The sequence below is a fragment of the Dipodomys spectabilis genome, unplaced genomic scaffold (assembly GCF_019054845.1).
Source record: "Dipodomys spectabilis isolate Male_0828 unplaced genomic scaffold, ASM1905484v1 ptg000004l, whole genome shotgun sequence".
Classification (NCBI taxonomy): domain Eukaryota; kingdom Metazoa; phylum Chordata; class Mammalia; order Rodentia; family Heteromyidae; genus Dipodomys; species Dipodomys spectabilis.
In genome coordinates this window covers 12,833,406-12,861,247 of record NW_024870681.1, presented here as the reverse complement: position 1 = coordinate 12,861,247, position 27,842 = coordinate 12,833,406, and the positions used below count along the sequence as shown (strand labels likewise).

The 27,842-nt window shown below is 47.4% G+C and overlaps 1 protein-coding gene across 1 annotated transcript; it reads left to right on the top strand.

The window, feature by feature from the left end:
• The first annotated feature begins 1,379 nt into the window (after positions 1-1,379).
• On the top strand, positions 1,380-26,619 carry LOC122119114 (myosin-3). Its single transcript, XM_042693060.1, has 39 exons — positions 1,380-1,585; positions 3,387-3,530; positions 4,243-4,399; positions 4,899-4,926; positions 5,354-5,462; positions 6,396-6,488; positions 7,216-7,279; positions 7,361-7,459; positions 8,272-8,375; positions 8,469-8,607; positions 8,949-9,067; positions 9,159-9,308; positions 10,098-10,268; positions 10,349-10,655; positions 10,762-10,832; positions 11,631-11,718; positions 11,811-11,928; positions 12,414-12,537; positions 12,631-12,767; positions 12,854-13,109; positions 13,474-13,716; positions 13,804-13,980; positions 14,104-14,249; positions 14,337-14,427; positions 15,959-16,348; positions 16,455-16,581; positions 18,047-18,165; positions 18,735-18,931; positions 19,276-19,459; positions 20,627-20,792; positions 21,032-21,156; positions 21,953-22,261; positions 22,392-22,595; positions 22,682-22,807; positions 23,554-23,724; positions 23,826-23,930; positions 25,021-25,116; positions 25,219-25,356; positions 26,464-26,619. Exons 1-39 carry the CDS (start codon positions 1,382-1,384, stop codon positions 26,488-26,490), a joined length of 5,823 nt encoding a protein of 1,940 aa, XP_042548994.1. The 5' UTR covers positions 1,380-1,381; the 3' UTR covers positions 26,491-26,619.
• The last annotated feature ends 1,223 nt before the right edge of the window (positions 26,620-27,842 follow it).

The window sequence follows — 27,842 nt, the reverse complement described above, 5'->3', positions numbered from 1 at the left end:
CAGAGGCGTATAAAAGCCCCAGGGAGCAGTCACCTCTCTGTGGCTCGCTCTTGTGGGCAGAGGTAAGTCACAGCCTCCTCTTGGGTGACTCTTTTCAGCACCTGCTACTGACCTGGTGTGGTTCACCACTCTCCTGGCCCTGCCTGGCATTGGTAAGGTGGTACCTCCTTTCTCTAAGTTTTCATAGAATTTGATGAGTGAATTCTCCCTGGGCCCAAAATACCCAGGTGCCCTCTGCCTCCAGCACCTCCTCCCTAAAGCTGAGGTAATGCTTGCTCCTTCCTCCTCATAGTCAGGATCTTGTTGGACACCTGCACAGCTGTCCACCCTGGCTTGACCTTCCCTCTGGCCCCTCTGACTTGTGCAATGTGGGCCTGTGGACTCAGTGCCTTCCTCTCCTGGGCTGCACATCTCCCAAATGCTCAACCCTTCAGAGCTGCCAGGTGTTAATTAACCCATCTCAGAGATTTCTCCTGCTTATGGAGGACCAAAACACCTGCTCACCCTCCACCCCTCGTTCCCACCAGCTGGGTAGCCCCAACTTTTTATCAGGGATTCTGACCTTTAAGCATCATTTTCTGATTCTGATGTCAGATTGTACCAGAATGGGCAGGGATGAAGGAAACCAAATGGAGACATGTGGTGGCTTTATGTATCAGTAGGTCTTGGCCCTGCAGCTTGCCTCTGGCTAACTCTACTTATAAATGACTCATTTTTTTTGTCTTTACTACTTTAGTCTCATCAAGAGCTTACTTGACAGAGAGCCAGGATACTCCCGGGCATCTCTGAACTTGGGTGGTGTGTGTGTGTGTGTGTGTGTGTGTGTGTGTGTGTGTGTGTGTGTGTGTGTGTGTGTGTGTGTGTGTGTGTGTGTGTGTGTGTGTGTACTGTTGCAGGTCCTGTGGTTTCCAGCCTCTACTACTACCTTCTGCTGTCCTCCTGCAGGTGTGACTCAGGTGAGAACCCTCAGGCTTCTAGAAGTCTTCAGATGAGCCCCCATTATCTGGTATTCTCCTCCGAATGGTCCCTTGGACACCAGAGGGCTTGGACTGCAGGGCATTAGGGCTGCAGAGCCAGAACAAGAGGCAGCCCTTCTGAACCATGCTAGTTCTCTGCTGCTATCAGAGGCAAGCCTCTATTCTTAGCCACCGAAGGAAGTCAGGCTCTGACTACTCACATGGGGGTCAAGCCTCCATTCAAAATGGTTCAAAACTGCTTTTGTCATTTGCCATTCAGGATGCCCTTTGACGAGTGCCTTTATTTTTGCATGATGCACCTTTGAGGGCTCCTGCAGGTGGATTCTGGGATGGGGTAGGAGCTGCCTGGTGCCTGGCCAGGGAGCAGCTGGGCTCACCGGTGGGTTTGCTTCACAGCCGACGCCATGAGTAGTGACAGCGAGATGGAAGTGTTCGGCATAGCCGCCCCTTTCCTCCGGAAGTCGGAAAAGGAGAGGATCGAGGCTCAGAACCAGCCTTTCGATGCCAAAACCTACTGCTTTGTGGTTGACTCCAAAGAAGAGTATGCCAAGGGGAAAATTAAGAATAGCCAAGATGGGAAGGTCACGGTAGAGACAGAAGACAGCCGGGTAAGGCTCCTGGGCCTGCCTTCCTCTGGCTCTCTGCTTTGTTTCTGCGCATGTGCATTGGCCCCTCCTCCAGCCCCTTTCATGGGCTCTGGCCCATGGGTGTTCTAGGAGACAGCATAGTGAGTACTGGCCTTCATTTCTAAGCAAGAAAAAGGCCTGGTGATGGTTGATCAAAGCAGTTAGCATTCAGTATTTTTGTGTTTTTTTTTTTTGAAAAAAACAAATCAATGTTTGCATGCTTTTCAAAGGTGCAGAACTGGGAGTCCAACACTAGGAGGCGCACTTTTACAACACCCTTCCTTGGAAGTCTAGATTTTCCCTATCTTTAGCAATGGTAAGGAAAGTGGGCAAGAGGCCCTTAGTGGACCACAAGCTCAATGAACTAGCAGACATCTGCTATTAGAGGGAGATGAACACTATAGCCTATTATATTTTGAGCCAAGCCATTATGGGAAAAGGTGGAAGATAATTTGGACTTCACGACCTTCTGAGTCTGAAAAATGTCCCTGAAATAAATAGAATAAAATAAATAAGATAAAGTAAAATAAAACAAGGAAAAAAGAGAATCTAACAGACAAGAAGAGGAAATAGTGTCTTTGAGTGAAGGAAAGGGCATTCAACACTTCATAAAGAAGCTAAGAAGAAAGCTAGGTGCCAGTGGCTATCACCTGTAATCCTAGCTACTCAGGAGGATGAGATCAGAGGATCATAGTTTGAAGCCAGCCTAGGCAGAGAAGTCCCCATGAGACTCTTACCTCCAATTAACCACTCAAAAACAGGAAGTGGCACTGTGGTTCAAGTGCTAGAGCACTAGCCTTGAGCACAAAGAGGCTCAGGGTCAGCGCCCAGTGCTGGAGTTCAAACACCACAACCAACAAAAAAAAAATCACACACACACACACACACACACACACACAGAAGAAGCTAAGAAGAAGAGCTGGGAGGAAAGGTAAAAGCTAGATATAATGAGACCAGAGGGTCAATGTTTAGGATAGGTTTCCTGCTCACATGGTCCAGAGACAGGATTGACCAATTGAGAGCAAGAAAGTGCCAAGCACAGGGAAGAAAAAGGCCCCCGCCCCAGGGCTTCAGGCTCTACACAGAGAAAACTCAAGGCCTGGGGTGGGTGTTTTCCTGAGAGCAATGCAAAGCCCTGGTGCATGCTGGGAACCTCTGCTCTGCCTGGCCCCTGGCTGACTCTTCACTCGGCCTGTAATCGTCTGCCCATAGACAGGGAAAGGGAGGAGTGCCACTCTTTCCTAAGCATGTGCCAACAAGGTTGAGGAAGGGGGACACAATGGGGGTATTCTGGGGGACACAATGGGGGTATTCTGGGGGCACAATGGAGGTATTCTGGGGGTGTCAGCTGCTCTCAGAGAGCTTCACATGTTAGCTTATGCCATGGATACCAGCCTGGGAATTCAAACCACCCAGCTGTCTCTCCTCCCCTTGCTTCTATCAGGATGGGCTATTTTCTCTGAACAGGCTGTGGAGAGCTCCTGGGATGCCAGCACTGAGGAGCTTTATTAGCTCCCATCCCTGCCACAGGCCTCTGCCTCCTTTATAGGGGTCCCATCCTGTTCTCTCGTTTCTGTCATTGTCTCCCTTCCCCAAAGACACTGGAGAGGAAATGAACCCCAGTAACAGACACCAAGCACCCCCTGTCCCCTCCACCACAAGTCACCCCCTAACAGCATCTTCCTTCGCCATCAACCAGGTAACCCTCTTGTCCCACCTGGGCAAGTCTCTTCCTGAAGCAGTAGGAATGTGAGCTAAGCCTTGGTGCCTCTTCCCCTTTCAGACCCTGGTGGTGAAGCCGGAAGATGTGTACGCCATGAATCCCCCCAAGTTTGACAAGATCGAGGACATGGCCATGCTAACGCATCTGAATGAGCCGGCAGTGCTGTACAACCTCAAAGACCGCTACACGTCCTGGATGATCTATGTCAGTGGTGACCCGGGCCCTAGCTTTCCTGGGACACTAGATGTGGGGTGGGCAAGGGTGGTATACACAGGACTGTATAGGTGGGGGGTTCTGACTAGTGTGGAGCACAGCAGAAGAAGTGGAGGGCAGAGAAAGAAGATGAAGCAAGGGATGGGTGGGAGTCAGGTGTGGTGCTGCACACCCGTAATCCCAACAGGCAAAAGGCTGAGATAGGAGGATAGAAAGTTCAGGCCCAGCCTGGGATATACAGTGATATATAGTTTTTGCCTCAGAAACACACACAAAAAAATCCTAAAAGTAAACAACCTAAAAACAGTACTAGCTGTGGGAGGTCTGGCTAGTTTCTGTTTTGCATTTCAGTTGCTTCATGGGTAAGTAGAAATCAAGCACTGTTGTGGCTCTTTCCTGTAAACCTAGCTACTCGGGAGGTTGAGATCTAGAAGAGAATAGTTCAAAGCCAGCCCAGGCAGAAGAAGTCTATGAGACTCCATCTCCAAAATAACTATCAAAAAAAATAAATAAATAAAGCAAGGCTTGGGGTGTGGCCCAAGTGGCAGAGCACCAGCTGAGCAAGCAAGAGGCCCTGAGTTTAAATCCCATGCTGCCAATAAACAAATATTTACTTCACTCTTTTACAAGTTTACCAGAAAGAAATCTAACATCAAAAAGACCCAACCCATAGATACATATACTTTTTGTTTTCTCTCCACAGACCTACTCCGGCCTCTTCTGCGTCACCGTCAACCCCTACAAGTGGCTGCCGGTGTACAACCCCGAGGTGGTGAACGGCTACCGAGGCAAAAAGCGTCAGGAGGCCCCGCCCCACATCTTCTCCATCTCTGACAACGCCTATCAGTTCATGCTGACTGGTGTGTTCTGAGGAGGAAGCAGGGAGGGGCGGGATCTGGCGTGTGGGGAGAGATGAGGAAAGGGGAAATGAAAGGGCTCGGCTGCTATCCCTCATCCTGGTACTGCCTCACTCTAGTACCCAGGAGAGGGAGAGGAGGGAGTAGAGAGAGATGAGGGAGAAGAGGCAGAAAGAAGCCAGACAGACTGTCTGTCCAGGGCCAGGGTGAGGAATGTTCACTGATCAGAGTATTGGTAAAACTACACAGATCAGAAACACAGACAGGTTTAAATGTCTCCATCTCTTCCAATGGGAAGCCATGGGCTGCCATCAGGGGCTTCACTTCTTTGATTCTCATTCAAAAGAAGGAAGCTCTTCCCTTCCTACTGTGAACTCAATAAAGAAGGCAACTAAGGGGGAATAGAATTGTCTAGTTTAGCTGTGGCTCCTTGAGAGACCAGGGAGTCTTAGAGAGCTCTTCCGTACTGCCATCAGCTCTATTTTATTTTTTCCTTTGACAGATCGTGAAAACCAGTCCATTCTGATCACGTGAGTATCTAGAGCACAGAGTGGTTTCACAGCCGGGCCTCTGTCGCTCTTAGTGACTTCTAGGCTAGTTTTGTCCATGTCCAGGCCACTTGATGCATCCCAGGAAGCCTGTCTACACCAATTGGTCTCACTTCTTTTCTTTTTAATTTTTTTTTTTTATTTCAGTGCTGGGGCTTAAACTCAGGGCCTTGCATTCTCACTTGGCTTTTTCCATTAAGGCTGATGTTTTACCACTTGAGCTACAGCCCCACTTCTGGCTTTTTGCTGGTTGACTGGAGATAAGAGCTTCTCAGATTTGTCTGTCCAGGCTGGCTTCAAACATTGATCATCAGATCTCAGCCTGCTGAGTCACTAGAATTGCAGCTGTGAGCCATTGGCGCCTGGATCAGGTCTCACTTCCTTTATCTCTTACCAACTTTCTGAACAGCGGAGAATCCGGGGCAGGCAAGACTGTGAACACCAAGCGGGTCATCCAGTACTTTGCAACAATTGCAGCTACTGGAGACCTGGCTAAGAAGAAGGACTCCAAAATGAAGGTGAGCAGGGACTAAGGAGTTTTCTCTGCTGCCTCTTCACATTTCTATTCTAACTTCACAACAAAGAGGCCAGGCGGGTACCTTCCTCTCTCCACAAGAAGAGAAAAGCAGGCTAGAGCCAGGCATGGGTGGCTCACGTCTCTAATACTAGCTTGGGAGGCTGAGACCTGAGAATCACAGTTTGAATCACAATTTGACAGGAAAGTCCCATTTGACACTCTTATCTCCAATTAACCAGCCAAAAGCCAGAATTGGAGCGATGGCTCAAGTAGTAGAGCTCTAGCCTTGTGTAAAACAATCTGAGGGGTAGTGCTCAGGCCCCTGAGTTCAAGCCCCAGTGCTAGCATCAGAGAAAGTAAGAGATAAAGAGAGAGGGAGAAAGAGAGGAAGAGAGAATGAGAAAGTGAGAGTGGGAAAAGCAGGCTAGGATGTAAAAGCCATCTTAGCCAAGGGTAGCACAGGATCCTGCGATTTCTTAGAAGAAAAGATACAAAGGTTTCACAATCTGGGGGCAGCGTAAAGAGTTTGTTCCTTTCTTTCAGATTCATGGATGAGTGAGAGAACTCTAGCACACCCTTGCCTTTGACACAGACAATACAATAATATGAAATATACAACAACAACAACAATAATAATAATAACACAGTATTATAAAATAAATCCAGACAGTCTACCCGGAGAAGCAAGGGCTGTCCATTTAAGAGACCCAACTATGGCTACATGTGTGGGAATGGCAGAGGGTGTGAAGGAAGGCCTGCTGCTGATTGAGTCAGTCCTTGGGTTGGATTGTCCCAGGAGGAGGGAGGGGCCTCTCACTCCTAGGCAGGCAGGAGAGGTGGAACTAGTGAGCACTTATTACCATCATTTTCTGGCTTTAAAAAGATAGGTTTTTAAAAAAAAAATTGGTGTTTCTTCCTCCACTTTTTGCGTTAGGGGACTCTGGAAGATCAAATCATCAGTGCCAACCCCCTGCTGGAGGCCTTTGGCAATGCCAAAACCGTGAGGAATGACAACTCCTCTCGTTTTGTGAGTAGTCCAAGCATGGTTGGGATCTCTCTGCCTACAATATACCTAAAACAGGAAGTTTACAGACCAGAGTGGGGAGACCATGAAAGTCCAAACAAATACACAAGACATGCTCAGATAGAGTTCAATGAACTGGGTGGGTAATAGACTAGCTGAGTGACCAGAAGCCAACTCCTCAATAGATGGAATTGGCAGGTAATGACTGGGAGCAGGGGGATGGGAGGGGTGTAGAAGGCACGGGACCCCAAACCTGAATACCTGGAGGAGCTGGGCACCCATGGCTCATGCCTATACTCCTCACGAGGTTGAGATCTGAGGATCACAGTTTGAAGGCTAGCCTGCTCAAGAAAATCTATGAGACTCTTCTTTCCAGTGAATCCCTGGAAAGCCAAATGTGTATCTATCACTAACCTTGAGTGAAAAGTCTAAGGAGCAGCACTCATCTCTGATTTCAAGCCTTATTACTGGCATGAACAGAGAGAGAGAGAGAGAGAGAGAGAGAGAGAGAGAGAAAGAGAGAGAGATATCACTACTTTGCTGAATAGATCTGAGCAGGAATAGGAGGAACAGAAAGAAGCAGATGAGTCCCATGGAAGAAGGTAAAGAAAAGAAGAAAGCATATAATTAAGACCAAACTACAGGGACAAGGCTCTTCCTGATGGTGCCCAGGAGATGAAGTGGGGGAGGGGGCATGGTAGGAACTGCTCTCCCTTTTCCCCTTGTACAGGGCAAGTTCATCCGAATCCATTTCGGAACGACGGGGAAGCTAGCCTCTGCAGATATTGAAACTTGTAAGTAGCCGCTGTGAGGTAGTATGTGGTCTCCATGTTTTGGGGAACAGCTAGGAGGACAGGCCTGTGTTTGTGTTCCAGATCTGCTGGAAAAATCAAGGGTCACCTTCCAGCTGAAGGCGGAGAGAAGCTACCACATCTTCTACCAGATTCTTTCCAACAAGAAGCCGGAGCTCATCGGTGAGGAGGCCCTCCATGGGGTTGGAGAAATTACCAGAGGGCGTGGTCTTTCATGCATGAAGAAGAGTTCTGCCTTTGCATAGGTGATGCACTGCCAACCAAGGAGTTTATGTCAGATGTGGGGTGAGGCTACCTGGGCAGTGACCATACCAACTTGAAAAACATCTGGTCAGACAGCAGCAAGACTAAGCCAAGGTTCAGAGCAGGTTTATAAAAAGCTTCTGAACAGTTGAACATTTAATTGTCCTTGATCGCCCTCTTGTGTCCAGGTGCAGAGACCTCTCTCAAAGGCTCTGAGAGAGGCCCATGTACAATCAGATGAACCCAGCCCGTGGGTGGATAGCCAGCCAGTCACCCTGCCTCCAGTTCTGCCTCAGATAGAAGCCTCTATGTACACTGGCTTCCTTGCCTTCTGGCTGCATCTGCTCACACTTCTTGGTCTCTAGCCTGAAAACAGGCTGCAGGTTTTCGACAGAAATTAGGAAAAGTCATGGTTATACCACAGACCTCTATTTCCCCATCCAGTGTAACTCCAGACCTGGCCCATGTTCAGCCAGTTTTCCCCAACTGTGAAACAAGAACACTTAAATATCCTCTAGGATTCTTAATCTACAAGGCATAGAAGACAGCAACGTCTTCCCTGGTCTGTGTTTTCAGGCTCAGATAGAGGAGAAAAGAGATTTCTAACTCTACAATTAGTTCTGATTCCAGCTGGGTTAAACTCCCAACCTGGGGTAGGGGAACTAAATCCACCAGAAGGATTTTTTTTCCCTAAGTATCAGGGTCAACTCTTCAACCTTTCATCATTTCAGAGTTGCTCCTGATCACAACCAACCCTTACGACTACCCGTTCATCAGCCAGGGTGAAATCCTGGTGGGCAGCATCGACGATGCAGAGGAACTATTGGCTACGGATGTAAGCAGGGGGAGGAGGCATGAGGGGCGTGGGAGGTAAGGGGGCTTCTCTCATCATAGGCCACTGACCATGGGCTGATCTTTCCATGCCCAGAGTGCCATAGATATCCTGGGCTTCACCCCAGAGGAGAAATCCGGACTGTACAAGTTGACGGGGGCCGTGATGCATTATGGGAACATGAAATTCAAGCAGAAGCAGCGTGAGGAGCAGGCAGAACCAGACGGCACTGAAGGTACCAACTCCACAAAGTAGGACATCAACCAGGGCTGGGGCCATTCTCCTGACATCATTCAGTGCCCAAATGACCTGTTGCTAGACCACGGATGCCTCTGGGCACTGTCACTATCCACTTGCCGAATCCCTAGCACAGTCTGGTTTTAGTGACAGTGAGAAGTGACCAGGGCTGAGCCTTGGGGACAGATCCTTCCCTTTCATAAAACTGACCATGTTCTTTGAGTGACATCACTTCCACTGGCCCCACAGATGTCCCTAAGGGATAGATGATGCCAAGTACCAAGATGGACTTGGTCCACCGCCACCATGTGGCTGAATGTTGTCTTTCTTGCTTACCAGTGGCTGACAAGACAGCTTACCTGATGGGCCTGAACTCCTCCGATCTCCTGAAAGCCTTGTGCTTCCCCAGAGTAAAAGTAGGAAATGAGTATGTCACCAAGGGGCAGACGGTGGACCAGGTAAGGAGCGTCCCATCCCGGAGGCCAGGAAGAGAGCCAGGCCCCTGATGGTCACTGCCTTCCTCCTCATGAACTGGCTTTTCCTGGACAGGTGCACCACGCTGTGAATGCCCTTTCCAAATCAGTATATGAAAAGCTCTTCCTCTGGATGGTCACCCGCATTAATCAGCAGCTGGACACGAAGCTGCCGAGACAGCACTTCATTGGTGTTTTGGACATTGCAGGCTTTGAAATCTTTGAGGTTCGTCTGATTTCCATTCCTCCCTTGATAGCTCTTGGTTCTGGAAGGCCATACTGTAGGAAAAGTAGGCTGAGAAAATCAGATGAAGCGAGTTGCCACGCTGAGAGGCTTTATAAGTATTTCAGAAAGGTGATGACTCTTTGTGAAGAGAATTTTAAAGGCTATCCACAAATGAGTAAATGAGAAAAAAATAATACTATTCATGAGTTAGGAAGAGCCAGAATGAGAAGCAGAGAATTTGATGCAAAGTAAATGATACACTATTTTTAAATTAATCAAGTTATTTATTTATAGCTGTCTTGAGGTGCTGACGAATCCAACCCAGGACCTCATATATGTTAGGCAAGCACCCTACCACTAGAAATATCCTCAATCCTCACACACAATTTTATATAAATATTTGTACTGTCCTGTGTTAGAAGCATATGGCCAGTCATTAAGGAGAATGTGTACCAGAAATGCAGGTGGCAGAAAAAAATGAGCCTCTTGTCTAGTTGAGGGGAAAAAAAACTAAAAACAACACAGCAGTTTCTATAGCATGCAGACTAGCTTCAACTTGGTTCAGGAAAGATGCTCACACCATGAAAGCTCAGGAGAGGGGGCAACATCTTGTAGTTAGTAGAAGTTGGAGATGCCTTCTTCTTTCATAAAGGAGGAAATGTGGTCAAAGCTGGGCCCTGGAGAGAGCAGAGATGGACCAACAAGGACTACTAAGGCTGTAAGGGAGACAGCTCATGGCTCTCTGAATGCAGTCTAAGTTTTCACGTGAATATTATATTTTGATGGCAGTATAACAGCCTGGAGCAGCTGTGCATCAACTTCACCAATGAGAAACTGCAACAGTTTTTCAACCACCACATGTTCGTGCTGGAGCAGGAGGAGTACAAGAAGGAAGGCATCGAGTGGACGTTCATTGACTTCGGGATGGACCTGGCTGCCTGCATTGAGCTCATAGAGAAGGTATCTTACACATCACTCAGAACCCTCTTCCCATGCTGCAATGCGACTCATGTTTACCAATGCCTTTGCCTCAAATCTAGCCAATGGGCATCTTCTCCATCCTGGAAGAGGAGTGCATGTTCCCCAAGGCAACAGACACCTCCTTCAAGAACAAGCTGTACGACCAGCACCTGGGCAAATCCAGCAACTTCCAGAAGCCCAAAGTGGTCAAAGGCAAAGCCGAGGCCCACTTCTCTCTGATCCACTACGCGGGCACTGTGGACTACAGTGTCTCAGGCTGGCTGGAGAAGAACAAGGACCCTCTGAACGAAACCGTTGTGGGGCTGTACCAGAAGTCCTCCAACAGGCTCTTGGCACACCTCTATGCCACCTTTGCCACAACTGATGGTAAAAGACTCTGGACAGGAGGAAGGCCTCGGCCTTGGGTGGTCACCCCTTTGCAGCCCACTTTGCAGACCTGTTCACAGCACTTGTCTTCCTTTGTTTCTCATAGCTGACAGTGGCAAGAAGAAAGTTGCCAAGAAGAAGGGGTCTTCCTTTCAAACTGTCTCTGCACTTTTCAGGGTAGGATGAGTGCAAGTTCATTTGCTTGTATACAGTTCATTAAGCCACAAGCAATATAACAGAGCCTAACCTTGAATCATTTAAGACGAGCAATGTCTGCACATAGTAGTGATCCTAATGACACCTGTAATCCTAGCAACTGGGAAGGCAGAGGTAAGAAGATGGGAAGCTAAAGACAGCTCAGGCAAAAGTAGCACAAATCCATGTATTAGAATCTTAAACACAAAACTAAAAGGGCTGGTAGCGAGCTCAAGTGGCAGAACAGTTGTGCCCAGGCTTGGGTTCAATGCCCAGTACTGCTGCTTATGTTAACTTCTATTTTTTAAAATTTATTTTATGTTATTTTATTCTGGTCCCTGGGCTAGAACTCAGGGCCTAGTCTCTGGCCCCGAGCCTCTCTATGCTTTAGGTTAGCACTCTACCACTTGAGCCATAGCACCATTTCCAGCTTTTTCTGAATAGTTTATTAGAGATAAGAATCTCACAGACTTTCCTGCCCAGACTAGCTTTGAACCATGTTCCCCAGATCTCAGCCTCCTGACTAGCTAAGATAACAGGCATGAGCTACTGGTGCCTGGCTATCATACATACATATATATATAGATATAGATATACATATACATATATTAGTTGTAATGTGGGGAGAATATGCCCTAAGACTATTGCATGCAAGAATGTGCTGTCACTGTTCTTTAGAACTTGTGATAAATGTAAAACATCTATCTTATTTTTCATGGCAGTGTGTCTTTCTTTGTAAGAGGCTAACTGTACACTGTGAAATTGAATCTTGTCCTTTAGGAAAACCTGAACAAGCTGATGTCCAATTTGAGGACCACTCACCCTCATTTCGTGCGCTGTATAATCCCCAATGAAACCAAAACCCCAGGTGAGTCACCTGCAGGCTGAGCTCCCCTGGGCAGAGGCCCTGCCTGCCAGCGGGCTCCCGGTGAAGCTGACGGGTCTCACCTCTGTTCGTAGGGGCCATGGAGCACAGCCTGGTTCTGCACCAGCTGCGCTGTAACGGTGTCCTGGAAGGAATCCGCATCTGCAGGAAGGGATTCCCCAACAGGATTCTCTATGGAGATTTTAAGCAAAGGTGTGTAAGGAAGATGTTCTAGATGATTCTTGAGCGTACAAAGACTAGGATTTGACAGGGGTGAAATGTTAGTGTGAAAAGATTCATTCTGAAAGAACAATGTGGACATGTGAGTACAATAAATAACCTACCACTGGGTTAGGTATATATATGTATATGTGTATACATCCATATGTATATGGATGTATACATATACACATATGTATATATATGTATGTATGTATATATGTGTGTGTGTGTGTGTGTGTGTGTGTGTGTGTGTGTGTGTGTGTGTGTGTGTGTTTTCCTCTGGAATTTATCTGATGTACCTCCAGGCAGGGAAAGGCCTGGCCTAAGTGCTCTCCAGCCTAGATTCTAGGCCATTGTATGGCAGTGTGATTATGGACAACTTGGCCTTCCTGCCTTGAAGAGGGGCCTCGACTTGGCTGGGTCTCTGAGGGTTACGTCTTTGCTAATAGCCTGATTATCTCTATATGCAACGGCAGATACCGAGTGTTGAATGCCAGCGCCATCCCGGAGGGACAATTCATTGACAGTAAGAAAGCCTGTGAGAAGCTCTTGGCATCCATCGATATTGACCACACGCAGTACAAATTTGGACACACGAAGGTAGGACCTCAGTCTGACAGGCGTTGGCCTCTCCATCCTCTCCACATAGTTTCCCCAGAAAACAGACCCCATTGCATCCACTTCTCCCTGCAGGTGTTCTTCAAGGCTGGCTTGCTGGGGACCCTGGAGGAGATGCGGGATGACCGCCTGGCCAAACTCATCACCCGGACCCAGGCTGTGTGCAGAGGGTTCCTCATGCGGGTTGAATTCCAGAAAATGGTTCAAAGAAGGTAAAGTGAGGTCTTTATTCAAATGTGGGCTCTTTGAGGGGAAGGCGGGGAGGGCCTCCGTAGAATAAACAATGCTTTGTTTTCAGGGAGTCCATCTTCTGTATCCAGTACAACATCCGCTCCTTCATGAATGTCAAGCACTGGCCCTGGATGAAACTCTTCTTCAAGATCAAGCCTTTGCTAAAGAGTGCGGAGACTGAGAAGGAAATGGCCACCATGAAGGAAGAGTTCCAGAAAACCAAGGATGAGCTCGCCAAGTCAGAGGCGAAAAGAAAAGAGTTAGAAGAAAAGCTGGTGACACTGGTACAAGAGAAGAATGACTTGCAGCTCCAAGTACAAGCTGTATGTGCCTAAGAGTCTTTTCTACTATTACTATTATTCTTGTTGTTGCCATTGTCCTGTATTTTACTAAGTTTTTAGCAAAGCTAGATTAATGGTGGAGTTTTTTTCGGGGGAAGCTGGGTGCTTCATAAAGGACGTAGAACAAAATACTAGACCATCACAAATCTCATTATCCCTAAAGGAAGTGATAATTATTTTATTATCTATTAATTGATTTGCTTGCTTACTTGTTTTTATCCCTAAGTGGTTGTACAAAGGGTTCCAATTCAGCATGTCAGTTTGCAAGCACGATGAATACATCTTAATTGCTGTCACCTCTTTCATCACTCTCATCCGTCTTGCTCTGATTCTTCTTTCTCTTTAGGAAAGTGAAAACTTGTTGGATGCAGAGGAGAGATGCGATCAGTTGATCAAAGCCAAATTCCAACTGGAGGCCAAAATCAAAGAGGTGACGGAGAGAGCTGAGGATGAGGAAGAGATCAATGCTGAGCTGACCGCCAAGAAGAGGAAGCTGGAGGATGAGTGCTCAGAACTGAAGAAAGACATCGATGACCTTGAGCTGACACTGGCCAAGGTCGAAAAGGAGAAGCATGCTACAGAGAACAAGGTATCCCCCCTACTGGGTCTTTCTGGCTTGACATATTCACTGCAAACCAAACCATCCCTTCTTCTGATGGTTGAGATCTCTTCTTAGGTGAAAAACCTTACAGAAGAGCTGTCTGGGTTGGATGAGACCATTGCTAAGCTGACCAGGGAGAAGAAGGCCCTCCAAGAGGCCCACCAGCAGACCCTGGATGACCTGCAGGCAGAGGAAGACAAAGTTAACTCTTTGAGCAAAATCAAGAGCAAACTGGAACAGCAAGTAGATGATGTAAGTCAACAGCATTAACCTCAGGAGTCCTGGAATTTCAGGGTGCACATCCCCTTTTCCTGGGAGAATTTTAACAATGCATTTGATCCCAAAAGGAAATGGTGCCATTTTTTTTTCTTCCAGCTGGAGAGCTCTCTAGAACAAGAAAAGAAGCTGCGAGTAGACCTGGAAAGGAACAAGAGGAAGCTGGAGGGAGACTTGAAGCTTGCTCAAGAGTCCATCCTAGATCTGGAGAACGATAAGCAACAGCTGGATGAAAGGCTGAAGAAGTAAACCACCTAACCACTGGCTCCGGTGCGTTGTAGGTTGTTACCTGATGGATTCTGTCTTCACCTACTGTACATTTCCCTCCACAGGAAGGATTTTGAGTACAGTCAACTGCAAAGCAAAGTGGAGGATGAGCAGACCCTGGGCCTCCAGTTCCAGAAGAAAATCAAAGAGCTACAGGTTAGGAGGCCTTCCAATTTTACTTTCACACATGGGTCACCCAGGGAGCAGAGTGCTGGCCTCTCACAGCCAGAGCAAATAGGCAGGGCCGCATGAATGAATTTCCTGGGTTTCCTTTCTGCCAGGCTGATGGGGCAGGCATGATCACTAACCTCCAACTTGTAATCAAACACATAACTAAAATATGTGGGTCAATATTCAAAGGAATGGAACCGTTATGGGTTGGCTACTGGGGGCTAATGGTGGTTGGCACAGGAAAATCTTTTAGTGACATTCCTATTTATCTGTGAGATCTGACGACTCATTCATCTGATGGGAGTAGAAACTAGGTAACAAGGTAATATGGTAACAACTAGATTCCATATCAACATGTATTAGCTGTGCATTAATGGGGTTCACTGTAACATTTCAAAACATATACATAGTGTACATGCGCTGATCAAATCCAGCCTCCCCCACTTCCCCAGCCTCTGGTAGTTACTCACTATTCTACATTTGGGTAGATGTAAAAAAATAAAAATAAAATCCAGGTGCCAGTAGCTCATTAGGAAGCTAAGATCTGAGGATTGTGGTTTGAAGCCAGCCTGGATAGGAAAGTCTGTGATACTCTTATCTCCAATGAACTACCCCAAACCCAAAAGTAGAGGGGTCGTTTAAATAAAGCACTAGCCTTGAGTGAAAAAGCTCAGTGACAGCACCCAGGGGCCTGGGTTCAAGCCCTAGTTCTGATGTGTACGCGTGCACACACATGTCCATGCACACATCACACAAAATAAAAACTTTAAAAACTCTGCATGAGAATATATATGGCCTTTGCTTTTTCTGCTTCTGGTATATTTCATGTAAGGTAACTTAGTGTCCAGTACCTTCCATTTTCCTGCAAATGACTTGCCTTCATTTCTTTTTATGGCTGAATAATACTCCATTGAATCAATCTATCTATCTATCTATCTATCTATCTATCTATCTATCTATCTATCTATCTATCTATCTATCTATCTATCTGTCTACGTATCTATGAATCTATCTACGTATCTATCTATGTATCTGTGTATCTATCTATCTATCTATCTATTTATGTAACTATGTATCTATCTATGTATCTATGTATCTGTCTATCTATGTATCTATCTACGTATCTATGTATGTATGTATGTATTTATGTATCTATCTATGTATGTATGTATATATGTATGTATGTATGTATGTATGTATGTATCTATCTATCTATGTATCTGTCTATGTATGTATGTATGTATCTATTTATGTATCTATGTATCTATCTATGTATCTGTCTATGTATCTATGTATCTGTCTATGTATGTATGTATGTATGTATGTATCTATCTATCTATCTATCCATCTATCTATCTATCCATCCATCTATCTACACAGTTCCTTTACCCATCCGTGCCCCAGTGGGGTGGGCACCTGCGTGGATTCTGCATGCTGGCACCGGAACATTGACCCTCCACTCTCTGTGGAGAGCTGCTGGTGGGTGGGTGACGGGCTGCACTGCACCCCTCTGCAGGCTCGCATCGAGGAACTGGAGGAGGAGATCGAGGCCGAGAGGGCCACGCGGGCCAAGACGGAGAAGCAGCGCAGCGACTATGCCCGGGAGCTGGAGGAGCTGAGCGAGCGTCTGGAGGAGGCAGGCGGCGTCACTTCCACCCAGATCGAGCTGAACAAGAAGCGGGAGGCGGAGTTCCTGAAGCTGCGCCGGGACCTGGAGGAGGCCACGCTGCAGCACGAAGCCACGGTGGCCACGCTGAGGAAGAAGCACGCAGACAGTGCTGCCGAGCTGGCTGAGCAGATCGACAACCTGCAGCGGGTCAAGCAGAAGCTGGAGAAGGAGAAGAGCGAGTTCAAGCTGGAGATCGACGACTTGTCCAGCAGCGTGGAGAGCGTGTCCAAATCCAAGGTGTGCAAGCGGGGCCGGGCTGCGCACGGGACCCCTGCGGCCGGGCCCACAGCCCAGCCCGGCACACCTGCCATCCTTACCTCTCCCCCTTGTCCCGATTCATCAGGCCAATCTGGAGAAGATCTGTCGAACTCTGGAGGATCAGCTGAGCGAGGCCAGGGGCAAGAATGAGGAGAGTCAGAGGAGCCTGAGCGAGCTGACCACGCAGAAATCTCGGCTGCAGGCCGAAGCTGGTGAGCCAGGCCTACCCCACCTGCACTGGGACCTAGGACGGCAGGGCAGGGTTTGGTAGAGGATTTCTGAGAGAATCTTTGCACCAGAGACTTAATCGAAATAACCCACAGAAGGTGCATTCAAGATATTCCTAAAGATGAGTCCAAGAGCCGAGTGCCAGTGGCTCACACCTGTAATCCTAGCTACTCAGGAGGCTGAGATCTGAGGATCGTGGGTCAAAGCCAGCCTGGGCAGGAAAGTCCATGAGACTCTTATCTCCAATAAGCCACCAGAAAACGGGAAGTGGCAGCTGTGGCTCAAGTAGAGTGCTCACCCTGAGCTGAAAAGCTCAGGGACAGAGTCCAGGCCCAGAGTTCAAGCCCCATGGCCAACAAAAAAAGAGTCCAAGGAAGAGGGGAGAAAGTGGATCAGAACAAGGAGGGGCTCAAAACATCGCCATATTCTAGGATGTTCCCTATTAATACAAACTTAGGTCAGACTGAATCTAATAGGCAAAAATAGGAGGAGAAAGGAAGATCCAGCCATCTCTACTTCTTGTAGCATGGTGTCTGCATTTAGGCATTGTGGAGAATAAAGCGAGAAACGGGCTAATTTGTGTTGCCTCTCCCTATGTGATAAAAATGTAAGGAAGTTGGGCGTTGGCAGCTGTAATCCTAGCTACTTAGGGGAGGCTGAGATCTGAGGATCTTGGTTCAAAGCCTACCCAGGCAGGACAGTCCATGAGACTCTTATCTCCAATTAACCAGCAAAAAGCAGAGCCAGAGATGTAGCTCAAGTGGTAGAGAAACAGTAAGCAAGCCAAGCTAGAGTGTGAGGCCCTGAGCTCAAACCCTGGTACTGGACACACACACACACACACACACACACACACACACACACACATCACCACCCCCTCCACCACTACCACCACCAACAAACTAATGGAACATTGTTTGGGGTTTTCACCTAGAAAACGTGTCTCCACTCACCATGGACCCCTCACTACAGGTAAATCAAAAAGAAGTGTAGTCAGCTACCCCTTCTGCAATAACCTTGAGGAGTAAGCTGTGGAGTCACAAACCCTGTCTGTCCCCTTTATCTCTGACCTCTGTACACATATCAACCTGAACTGGCCCTGTTTAGTCAAAGACTACCGCCACGTTGCTGGGGAGCAGCAGCTGCTCCCAGAAGCACTAAGGAATTCCTTTCATGACAAAGGAAGAGGCCGCTGGGCAGCTTGGGAGAAGTCATTCATTCAGGGCCCTGGTAACATTTTCAGGGTGCAATGGTTTTCTTTGGGCCTCATTGTGGTCCCCACATCCAGTGGTTTCTGGCACTGTCATTGTCAGGCATGCTATTCCTCTGTCCATGGATATAGCCACATCTTCTCATTTGTTTGCCAGATCTTACACATACTAGGAACTTGGGGAGTGAAGGAATGAGTGCATTGTATGAATGCATGAAAATATTTCCTTCTGACCATAGGTGAACTGAGTCGTCAACTGGAAGAGAAGGAGAGCATCGTGTCCCAACTTTCCAGGAGCAAGCAAGCCTTTACCCAGCAGATAGAAGAGCTCAAGAGGCAGCTGGAGGAAGAAAGCAAGGTGCCTTTCTTGCCTCTATGTTCTTGGTTGGATTTTCAGATATCACCTGGGGTTGCAGGTGCACAGGATGCACACCACACAGCTCCGTCAGGGACATACTTAGGTTGTGTGAAGCACATAGTATCAAATCCATTGTGGACTCTTTTTTTTAAAACTTTTTATTTTTTATTGTCAAGGTGAGGTAGATAGGGGTGACAGTTACATAAGTAAGGTAATGAGCACATTTCTTCTCAAACTTGTTACCCCTTCCCTCATTTTTCTCCTACTTCTCCCCCCCCTTGCCCCTAGTTGTCTTGTTGTATATTGCTGATGCATTGGTTTCCCCCCTGGCCCTTTTTCTCACCATTCTCTTGTTCCCCTTCCCTTCCCTATTTCAAATAAATGCATATACAATACCAGGGTACCAGAATCGAACACAGTGACCACAGGGGGTGTACCATAGGGGGCAGAACATTCCAAGGAAACAGAAAAATCACATAATACATTAAAACAGCAACAAAGAAAAACCTCTGTGTCCATGTTTTGGAGTTCATTTCGCTTTTATCATATTATTGTTTTTTATTCCCCAGGCCAAGAACGCCCTGGCCCACGCCCTGCAATCCTCCCGCCATGACTGTGATCTGCTTCGGGAGCAGTATGAGGAGGAGCAGGAAGGCAAAGCCGAGCTGCAGAGGGCGCTGTCCAAGGCCAACAGTGAGGTTGCCCAGTGGAGAACCAAATACGAGACGGACGCCATCCAGCGCACGGAGGAGCTGGAGGAGGCCAAGTAAGCAACTCTGCCTGTGGAAGAACTAGAAAAACTTTTAAGTACTCACATGGTAGAACGCACCAACATCCTGGCTTCACAACTGAGGATGATCTACTGAGTGTGTGTGTGTGTGTGTGTGAACCTGTCACTAGCCAGTCTCATTAAGACATCCACTTTGATCCTGGGTAGAGACAAGGCAGGTTATTGATCACAGACTCTGAGCAGAGAGGGCTCCCTCCTGGGCTCCTGAAACCACAGGAGTGCTTGAATCCCACAGATCAGCAACTCCAGCTTGATGAGCAGTGATGTTCATTAAGCTTGAAACCAAAATAACATCTGCTTCTTTTTCATATCCTTAAAAGGAAAAAACTTGCTCAGCGCCTTCAGGACTCGGAGGAACAGGTTGAGGCAGTGAATGCTAAATGTGCTTCCTTGGAGAAGACAAAGCAGAGGCTCCAAGGAGAGGTGGAGGATCTCATGGTTGATGTGGAAAGAGCCAACTCCCTGGCTGCTGCTCTGGACAAGAAGCAGCGGAACTTTGATAAGGTGTTGCCAAGTGCCATGATGTGTGTGTGTGTGTGTGTGTGTGTGTGTGTGTGTGTAGGTTCTGGTTGGTTGTGGAAAGAGGGGCTGGCCTTAGGCCCGGCTCTTCCTCAACAGCAGTGTGGCATGGAGAATGTCTCTGAACTACCCAGGGTGTGGTTGCTACATCTTGCAAACAGAATGGAAATGGGGTAGGGGTGGGGTGGTGGGGCTCCTTGCAAACATGGTCAGCAGGGCCTAGTTAATGTCTATAGTCTTGCTCAGCCCCCAGCTCTTTGCAAACCCTCATGTTGCTGGAGCGTCTAGGTAGTTGATGTGTGGAACTCTTAACATGTCCCAATAGGAGGCATGCTGGAATGCCCCTTCTCAGTGTGGCAGACAGCTATCACTGGAGCTAATGTTTTAAGGAAATACTTAGAAATACTGTATGAGGAAAAGAGCCTCCTTCCAAGGATCCATATGCTTTTTGGAGACAGCAGTTGCTACTGATCTTGAGCAAAATTGTGCGTGTATGTGTGTGTGTGTGTGTGTGTGTGTGTGTGTGTGTGTGTGTGTGTGTGTGTGTGTGTGTGTGTGCCAGCACAGGATTTGAACTCAGGGCCTGGGCACTGTCCTTGAGCCTCTTTGTGCTCAAGACTAGCACTTCTACCACTTGAGCCACAATATCACTTCTGGTTTTTTTCTAAGTAGTTTATTGGAGATAAGACTCTCATACACTTTTCTTCCTGGCTTGGCTTTGAACCATAATCCTCAGATCTCAGCCTTCTGAATAGCTAGGACTACAGGTGTGTGCCCAATTCCCTTAGCTTTTTCACTCAAGGATGGCACTCTACCACTGAAGCAACACCTCCACTGCCAGCTTTTTGGTAGTTCGTTGGAGACACGAGTCTCTGGGATTTTCCTGCCCAGGCTGGCTTTGAACTGGGATCCTCAGATCTCAGCCTCTTGAGTAAGCTAGGATTAGAGGCATGAGCTACCAGCCCCCAGCTGATGTTGAGTGAGTAAATGTATGGAAGGAAATCTTGGCTACGCCAACGAGCAACATTAAGAAGTTGAAACAAAAGGCTCTGTCAGTGTAACCCTAGATCTGAGAGTATCCCTTTTAATGGTTCTGCTGAGTTCAAAGCTTGTAGGAGAGCTGATAAACTGAAATTGCTGTGGGTGTTTCAGGTGCTGGCTGAGTGGAAGACCAAGTGTGAGGAGAGTCAAGCAGAGCTGGAGGCGTCTCTGAAGGAGTCCCGCTGCCTGAGCACTGAGCTCTTCAAACTGAAAAATGCCTATGAGGAAGCCCTGGATCAACTGGAGACCGTGAAACGGGAAAACAAGAACTTAGAGCGTAAGCTGTTCCAAATGCCAAGTAGGAGCCGGTCCGAGACCTTTCCCTTCCCCTCACGGGAAGCAGCCACCATCTTTTGCATTGATTGCAAGTCCCTCTAGGTTCCGTTTCTTATCTCTACAAAACAGAAGTCTTTAGCAGGATAAGAAACCAGTGCGAAAGCCGGGAGTTAGCACTTTGCATGCTGGGGAAACCCAGGTGGAGGCAGATCACTGCAGTGGGGAGTTATTTTGTTGCAGAGGAGATAGCGGACCTCACAGAACAAATCGCTGAAAATGGGAAAACCATCCACGAACTGGAGAAATCAAGGAAGCAGATGGAGTTGGAAAAGGCTGATATTCAGATGGCTTTGGAGGAAGCAGAGGTGAGCACTGGAGTCTCTGCTGGCGGCAGCAGGAACAAAAGACCAGGATGTGGGGGTGGGAGTTGGTGGAAGGGGCCGGGCAGCAGGTAAGCTGCTTTAGGTTTTGTTGTTGTTTTTACCTTTGTAAAATCACAGTCCTAATGCCTGTCCCTCCCTCCCCACCCCCCCCAACAACTCTTATAAGGCTGGATAGGATAATCTCTATGACTTATCTTGAATTCACTGGAGAAAATGCTGACATGGAAATAGGTCTGAAAATTAGATTCCATAAAATCTTAGGCAAATTGAAAAATATATGTAAAGTGCTGCCTGCTCCTAAGAAATAGGATGGTTTAAATGTTATTAGTGTATGATTGACGATTGCATAATCAAAGCCAAATCATAAGGAAGCAGGTTTCATTTCCCCAGTGAAGTTAGATTTGTGTGTGTGTGTGTGTGTGTATACCAATACTGGGGCTTCATGTTCTCACTTGGCTTTTTTGTTCAAGGCTAGTACTCTACCACTTGAGCCACAGTTCCACTCATGGGTATTTTTTTGCTGATTAATAAGCATCTCATGGACTTGCTTGCCCAAGTTGGCTTCAAACCTCCATCCTCAGATCTCAGCCTCCTAAGGAGCTAGGACTCAAGGCATGAGCTACCAGCAACCTGGCCAAGTGAAGACTTTTTGCAAAGGTCGTTTTAATGTGACAGCGCTAGATTTTAGGGCTTGCCCTCCCCAGGTTGGTGTAGCAGGCTCTGCCCCAGCATGGTTACCATCAATTTTGTTTGTCTCTCCCCCTCCTCCCCCCCAAAGGCTGCTCTTGAACATGAAGAGGCCAAGATTCTCCGAATCCAGCTGGAATTGACCCAGGTGAAATCAGAAATCGACAGGAAGATCGCCGAGAAGGATGAGGAGATTGAGCAGCTGAAGAGGAACTACCAGAGGACTGTGGAGACCATGCAGAGTGCACTGGACGCTGAGGTGCGGAGTCGCAATGAAGCGATCCGGATCAAGAAGAAGATGGAGGGCGACCTCAATGAGATTGAGATCCAGTTGAGTCATGCCAACCGCCAGGCTGCGGAGACCCTCAAACACCTCCGGAGCGTCCAGGGCCAGCTGAAGGTGCAGAGTTCTTCCCCCCACCCCAGATCTCCCCCTCTGAGGAAAAGCTCCCCCATCCTTAAAGGCTCAAAACAAAGCTCATGGACCTAGGACACCCACTTCAGAGTGTCTTCCTTTTTCTTCTTGCTAGGACACACAGCTGCACCTGGATGACGCTCTCCGGGGCCAGGAGGATCTGAAGGAGCAGCTGGCCATTGTGGAGCGCAGAGCCAACCTGCTGCAGGCCGAGGTGGAGGAGCTGCGGGCCACTCTGGAGCAGACCGAGAGGGCCCGGAAGCTGGCTGAGCAGGAGCTCCTGGACTCCAACGAGCGAGTGCAGCTGCTGCATACCCAGGTAAGGGTGTGGGAACCTGGGGATCCTACAGACACACCTGAGCCTCAGGCACACCTGTGTGATGCCCACCCCCTCACCTTCCCCAGAACACCAGCCTCATCCACACCAAGAAGAAGCTGGAGACAGACCTCACACAGCTCCAGAGTGAGGTGGAAGATGCCAGCAGAGACGCCAGGAATGCTGAAGAGAAGGCCAAGAAGGCCATCACTGATGTAAGGCTTTATCTTCCTTTCCTGGCCTGGGCTTCCTCAAAGCCTTTCTTACTCCCTAATCCCCTAAACTGTCCCATGAAAAAGGCAGAGGTCTCCCCCAGAACATTCATGGCTTACATCTCTTCCAAGACCCCTGCCCCCTCTCTCCTCAAACTCAGCTGTTTCTTCCTGTACATTTGAAAGAGATACATTGAATAAAGAAAGATAGGAAGGACAGGTGAGCCCTTCCAGATGTGGAAACTGCACCTTCACGTTGACATCCCAAATCACCTCGCCCACTAACTACCTATAACCTTCCTGGTCCCCTAATCCTGCTTCCTGGGTCTGCAGATCTAATGGCGTCACCTGCTGTCTGGCAAGGGAATACCACCTCAAAGAGACTTGGCTTTTGGTTCTCAAGAGGACCTGTCTTAACCTTGTTATCCCCAATCCTGGGGTGCTGAATATCAAACCAGTTTTCTCCTAGCCTCAGGATCTTCTAAAATATGTTAGTGGTCATGAAAGGAAGAGCCCTTGGAGATGGGGAAGGTCACTAGGAGCCAACCACTTTGTCCTGCCAGTCCTGGCAAGTTCTATTTCTTAGATTATTGTATGTCCTGTGGAGCGCTTGTCCTACTCTAAGGGGAAAGCTGTGCGCACTCACAGCTCTAGGGCATGATCTCTGCTCCTTTCAAACACCCAGGTCTCCACAGCGATGAAGGCTCTGAACTTGGTCAGCCACTCAGTGGGCCTAATATACTTTTCAGGCTGCCATGATGGCCGAGGAGCTGAAGAAGGAACAGGACACCAGCGCCCACCTGGAGCGGATGAAGAAGAACCTGGAGCAGACGGTGAAGGACCTGCAGCACCGTCTGGATGAGGCTGAGCAGCTGGCTCTGAAGGGTGGCAAGAAGCAGATCCAGAAACTGGAGGCCAGGGTACAACAGGGAAATCCCTGGCTGGACTGAGCCCCCACCTCCCACCCCATCTTCTCCCATTCATACCACCGGCCCAGAACAACACCCTAACTTCTCCTTAGATCCGAGAGCTGGAGTCTGAGCTGGAAGGGGAGCAGAAGAAGAACACGGAGTCTGTGAAGGGGTTGAGAAAGTATGAGCGTCGGGTCAAGGAGCTCACATACCAAGTAGGTAGAAAGAAGCGTTGCTGGCCTTTTGTTTTTTTAATTCTTCCTGTTTGGGACAAGTACTTCTTTTTTTTTTTAAATTTAATTTTATTTTATTTGAGAACATACTGTACAGAGGGGTTACAATTACATGGGCAGGAAAATGCATACATTTCTTACCAAGCATTGCAGCCTCCTCCTTTGTTTACCCTTCACCTCCCTTCCCAGCCTCCCCCCTCCCCCCACCCAATCATACCCCCCCCCCACTCCGACATTGTAAAGCTGGTTTTGACATGATATTTTGTACTTCTCATTGTTGCAACAGGTCCACCTGAATCCTTAAATGACTTGTTTGTCCCCATCTCCTCCACATGTTATACTGACATCAAATATAGTGAAAGCGGGGGTTACACTGTGGGGGAGGGACATACAAAGCAACAAAGAAATAATCTTATAAATGCGTTAGAAACACATGCATGAAAGAAACAAAAACATTAAAATACATATTTAAGGGTTCGTTTTCCTGACATCACATTATCTGACTTTTTCCGCTTGACTCATACCTATACTAGATATTGCAAATAAGGGAAACCATGGGACCTATGTTTCTTTGGGCCTGGCTTACTTCACTTAATATAATTTTTTCCAAGCCTTTCCATTTCCTAACAAATGGGGAAATGTCATTCTTTCTGATGGAGGCATAGAATTCCATTGTGTATATATACCACATTTTCTTGATCCATTCATCTACTGAGGGCCATCTGGGTTGGTTCCATATCTTAGCTATGGTAAATAATGCTGCAATAAACATAGTTGTGCTGGTAGCGTTAGTGTGGTCTTTTTTGTAAACATTAGGGTAAATGCCCAAAAGTGGGATTACTGGGTCATAGGGGAGTTCTATGTGAAGTCTTTTGAGGAACCTCCATACTGCTTTCCAAAGTGGTTGAACAAGTTTACATTCCCACCAACAATGAAGTAAGGTTCCTTTCTGTGGGACAAGTACTTCTGAACAGTATGTCCAACTTGAATATAAGAAGAGACACTGGAGTTGAGAAAATGGGTCAGTCCTGTGCAGCTCTACCCCTCTTCTCTCACAACGTTCCCATTTTAGAGTGAAGAGGACAGGAAGAATGTGCTGAGGTTACAGGACCTGGTGGATAAACTTCAAGTGAAAGTCAAGTCCTACAAGAGGCAGGCGGAGGAGGCGGTAAGTCTGTGTGATGTTGACACGGTGCCTGGTTCCGATCCCGCAAGGAGTTCTGAGAGAGGAGCATGCGCTGATCTGACCTGCCGGGCTCTTTGTATTTAGGATGAACAAGCTAATGTTCATCTCACCAAATTCCGGAAAGCTCAGCATGAGCTGGAAGAGGCGGAGGAACGAGCAGACATCGCAGAATCGCAAGTCAATAAACTGCGCGCAAAGACCCGAGACTTCACCTCTAGCAGGGTAAGTTGTTGATCCAAGAGCCACCCACAGTGATGATGGAGACTGCTGAGCTAGAAGCAGCTGTACAGAGTCCCCTCTATTACATCCCAGGGAGGGGATTGTCTTAAGCAACTTAGTTTTCATGTGAGACCTATAACATTTTAAAAAATATTAAAAGCAAAAAAGGCTGCTCCAAGTGCCGGTGGCTCACGCCTGTAATCCTAGCTACTCAGGAGTTTGAGATCTGAGGATTGCGGTTCAAAGCCAGCCCAGGCAGAAAAGTCTGTGAGACTCTGATCTCCAATTAACCACCAGAAAACCAGAAGGGACGCTGTGGCTCAAGTGGTAGAGCACTAGCCTTGAGCTGAAGAGCTCAGGGACAGCACCTAAGCCCAGAGTTCAAGCCCCACAACCTACAAAAAAACAACAACAAAAGGATGGGAGTATATTTTTAAGTGGTAGAGCACCTGCCTAGCAAGCATGAAGCCTGGCTCTCAAACTCAAGCACCACCAAAAAATACAGTTTTGTCTCCTAATTTTCTTTTTGTTTCTGTTAGTATTGGGCTTGAACTCAGGGCATCACTTAGTTTTTTCACTCATGGCTGGAGCTCTGCCACTTGAGCCGCCTCTTTATTTCCAGCTCCTTGCTGGCTCACTGAAGATAAGAATCTCTCCTGTTTGTATGTCCAGGATAGCTTCAAACACTGATCCCTAGATGTCAGCCTCCTGAGTATCTAGCCACCAGCCACCCAGCGAAAAAATAAGTTTGACAACAAAAAACAAACACTATCTTGAGAAAGAATGGAATCCTACTGAGCTCTCTCATGCCCTCTGCTGGCACCAGAGCACCGCTACAGGAATATTCTCTAGAGCCTGAGGAGCAAGCACTTGCTTCTGCAGTGTCTATCTACTTAGGACATCTGCCATCCAAATGGGGTTTGCTATCTCTCCTGGCTGGTTTCTCAGGCTTCATCTATATAACTGTATCCTTACAAGATCCCCCTCCCCCCAAATTTCCTGCCTCCTACTGATATGTATAAGCAACTCCTTGGTAACTGTTGGAAGACAGGAAGGAAGAAAGGTGTCTCTGCCATCTGACTTGACTACAAGTGCCCGCTTCCTTTCCAGATGGTAGTCCACGACAGTGAAGAGTAAGGGAGCCCTCCAGGATCAGGATGGACAGAAGATATACAAAATGTATATGTTCACACTTCCTGACCACTGGGCTGCATTTCCATGTGATTCCTTTTCACATGCAATAAACTTGGCCTTGTTTCTAGCGGAGCCTGTTTCATTACCATTGCTTTCCTTCTCCCCATGTGGAAATGGTTTCCCCACACTCCACCCCGCCATCCTCTGGTGATTTTTATGTTTACTGTTGAAATCTCAGTAAGCAGATGGTTTAGTTCAAACTTCAAATCATGTGTGTACACGGGAGGGAGGGAACACACTTTGTATAAACAGATAACAAAGGAAATACTTTTAGGCTAAGGGTTACTTTGATGAGGGAGGGAAGAGAGAATTTTTCAAGAGTCATTTTTTTTGATACATTGTGGGGGGACACAAAGGTTAGGCTTATGCAAACCCCATCTCACATTAGGTAGGGTAATAAAGCGAAGGGTCAGATTCCCCTCTTCTATAATCCTATTAAAGAAATAGATCTGGAATCCAGAAAATATTTGATGGACAGCTGCTCCCTTCTCTGAGCTATTGGGAATATACAAATGAATGAAAGTGGGTCTGGTTCTTTCAAAAATTAAGGGGCTGAGCAGGTAACTCAGCAGCAGAATTCTTACCCAGCACACATGAGGCTCTGGGCTCCAATCAAAACATAATTAACATTTAAGAGAATAAAATAAAACATATTCAGTCTGAAGTTACTGTGGAGTCTTTCTATCTTGGCATGATGTACATTATTTTCAGAGTCACACAACTCCAAACCCTACTTGCCACCCAGGTAAAACCTATAGGGGGAAATAGAGCAGAAAATCAGAATAATTTAATTGACCACGATTTGAAATAGCATCATCTAACCTGTGATCATTTGTTTATTGCCATAATTAAACTCATTGGAAAGAGCTGCCAAAGTCTTTTGCTTTATCTGGATGTAGAGAATTCAAAAGTGACCCATTTGGACTTGGGTAAGAAGTAAAGTCCTCAGGGAATTCTCTTGAGGGCTCAACCCCAAGTTTAGCCTCTCCTGGGATTTGTCGGGATGACAGGCCCAGGGCTGTGATCACATCAGGTTCGGATTCCTGCTGGTTCTAGTCACTCTGAAAGATCAGGTCCCTGGCTTGTTTCTGTGACATCATTCCAGCACTGTGAGTAGAAAGTGCTATGCCCTTCTGGTAGTGGCTATTTCTAAGGGGACCTCACTGCTCTGGGAAGTAGTTGGATCCCCCTCCAGACCTGAGGCCCAGCCCAAAAGACCCACAATCCTCACATCATCTGGGGATTCATGAGAACTGCCAGATATGGCTTTTTATGGAAAGCAGGCAACAGAGAAA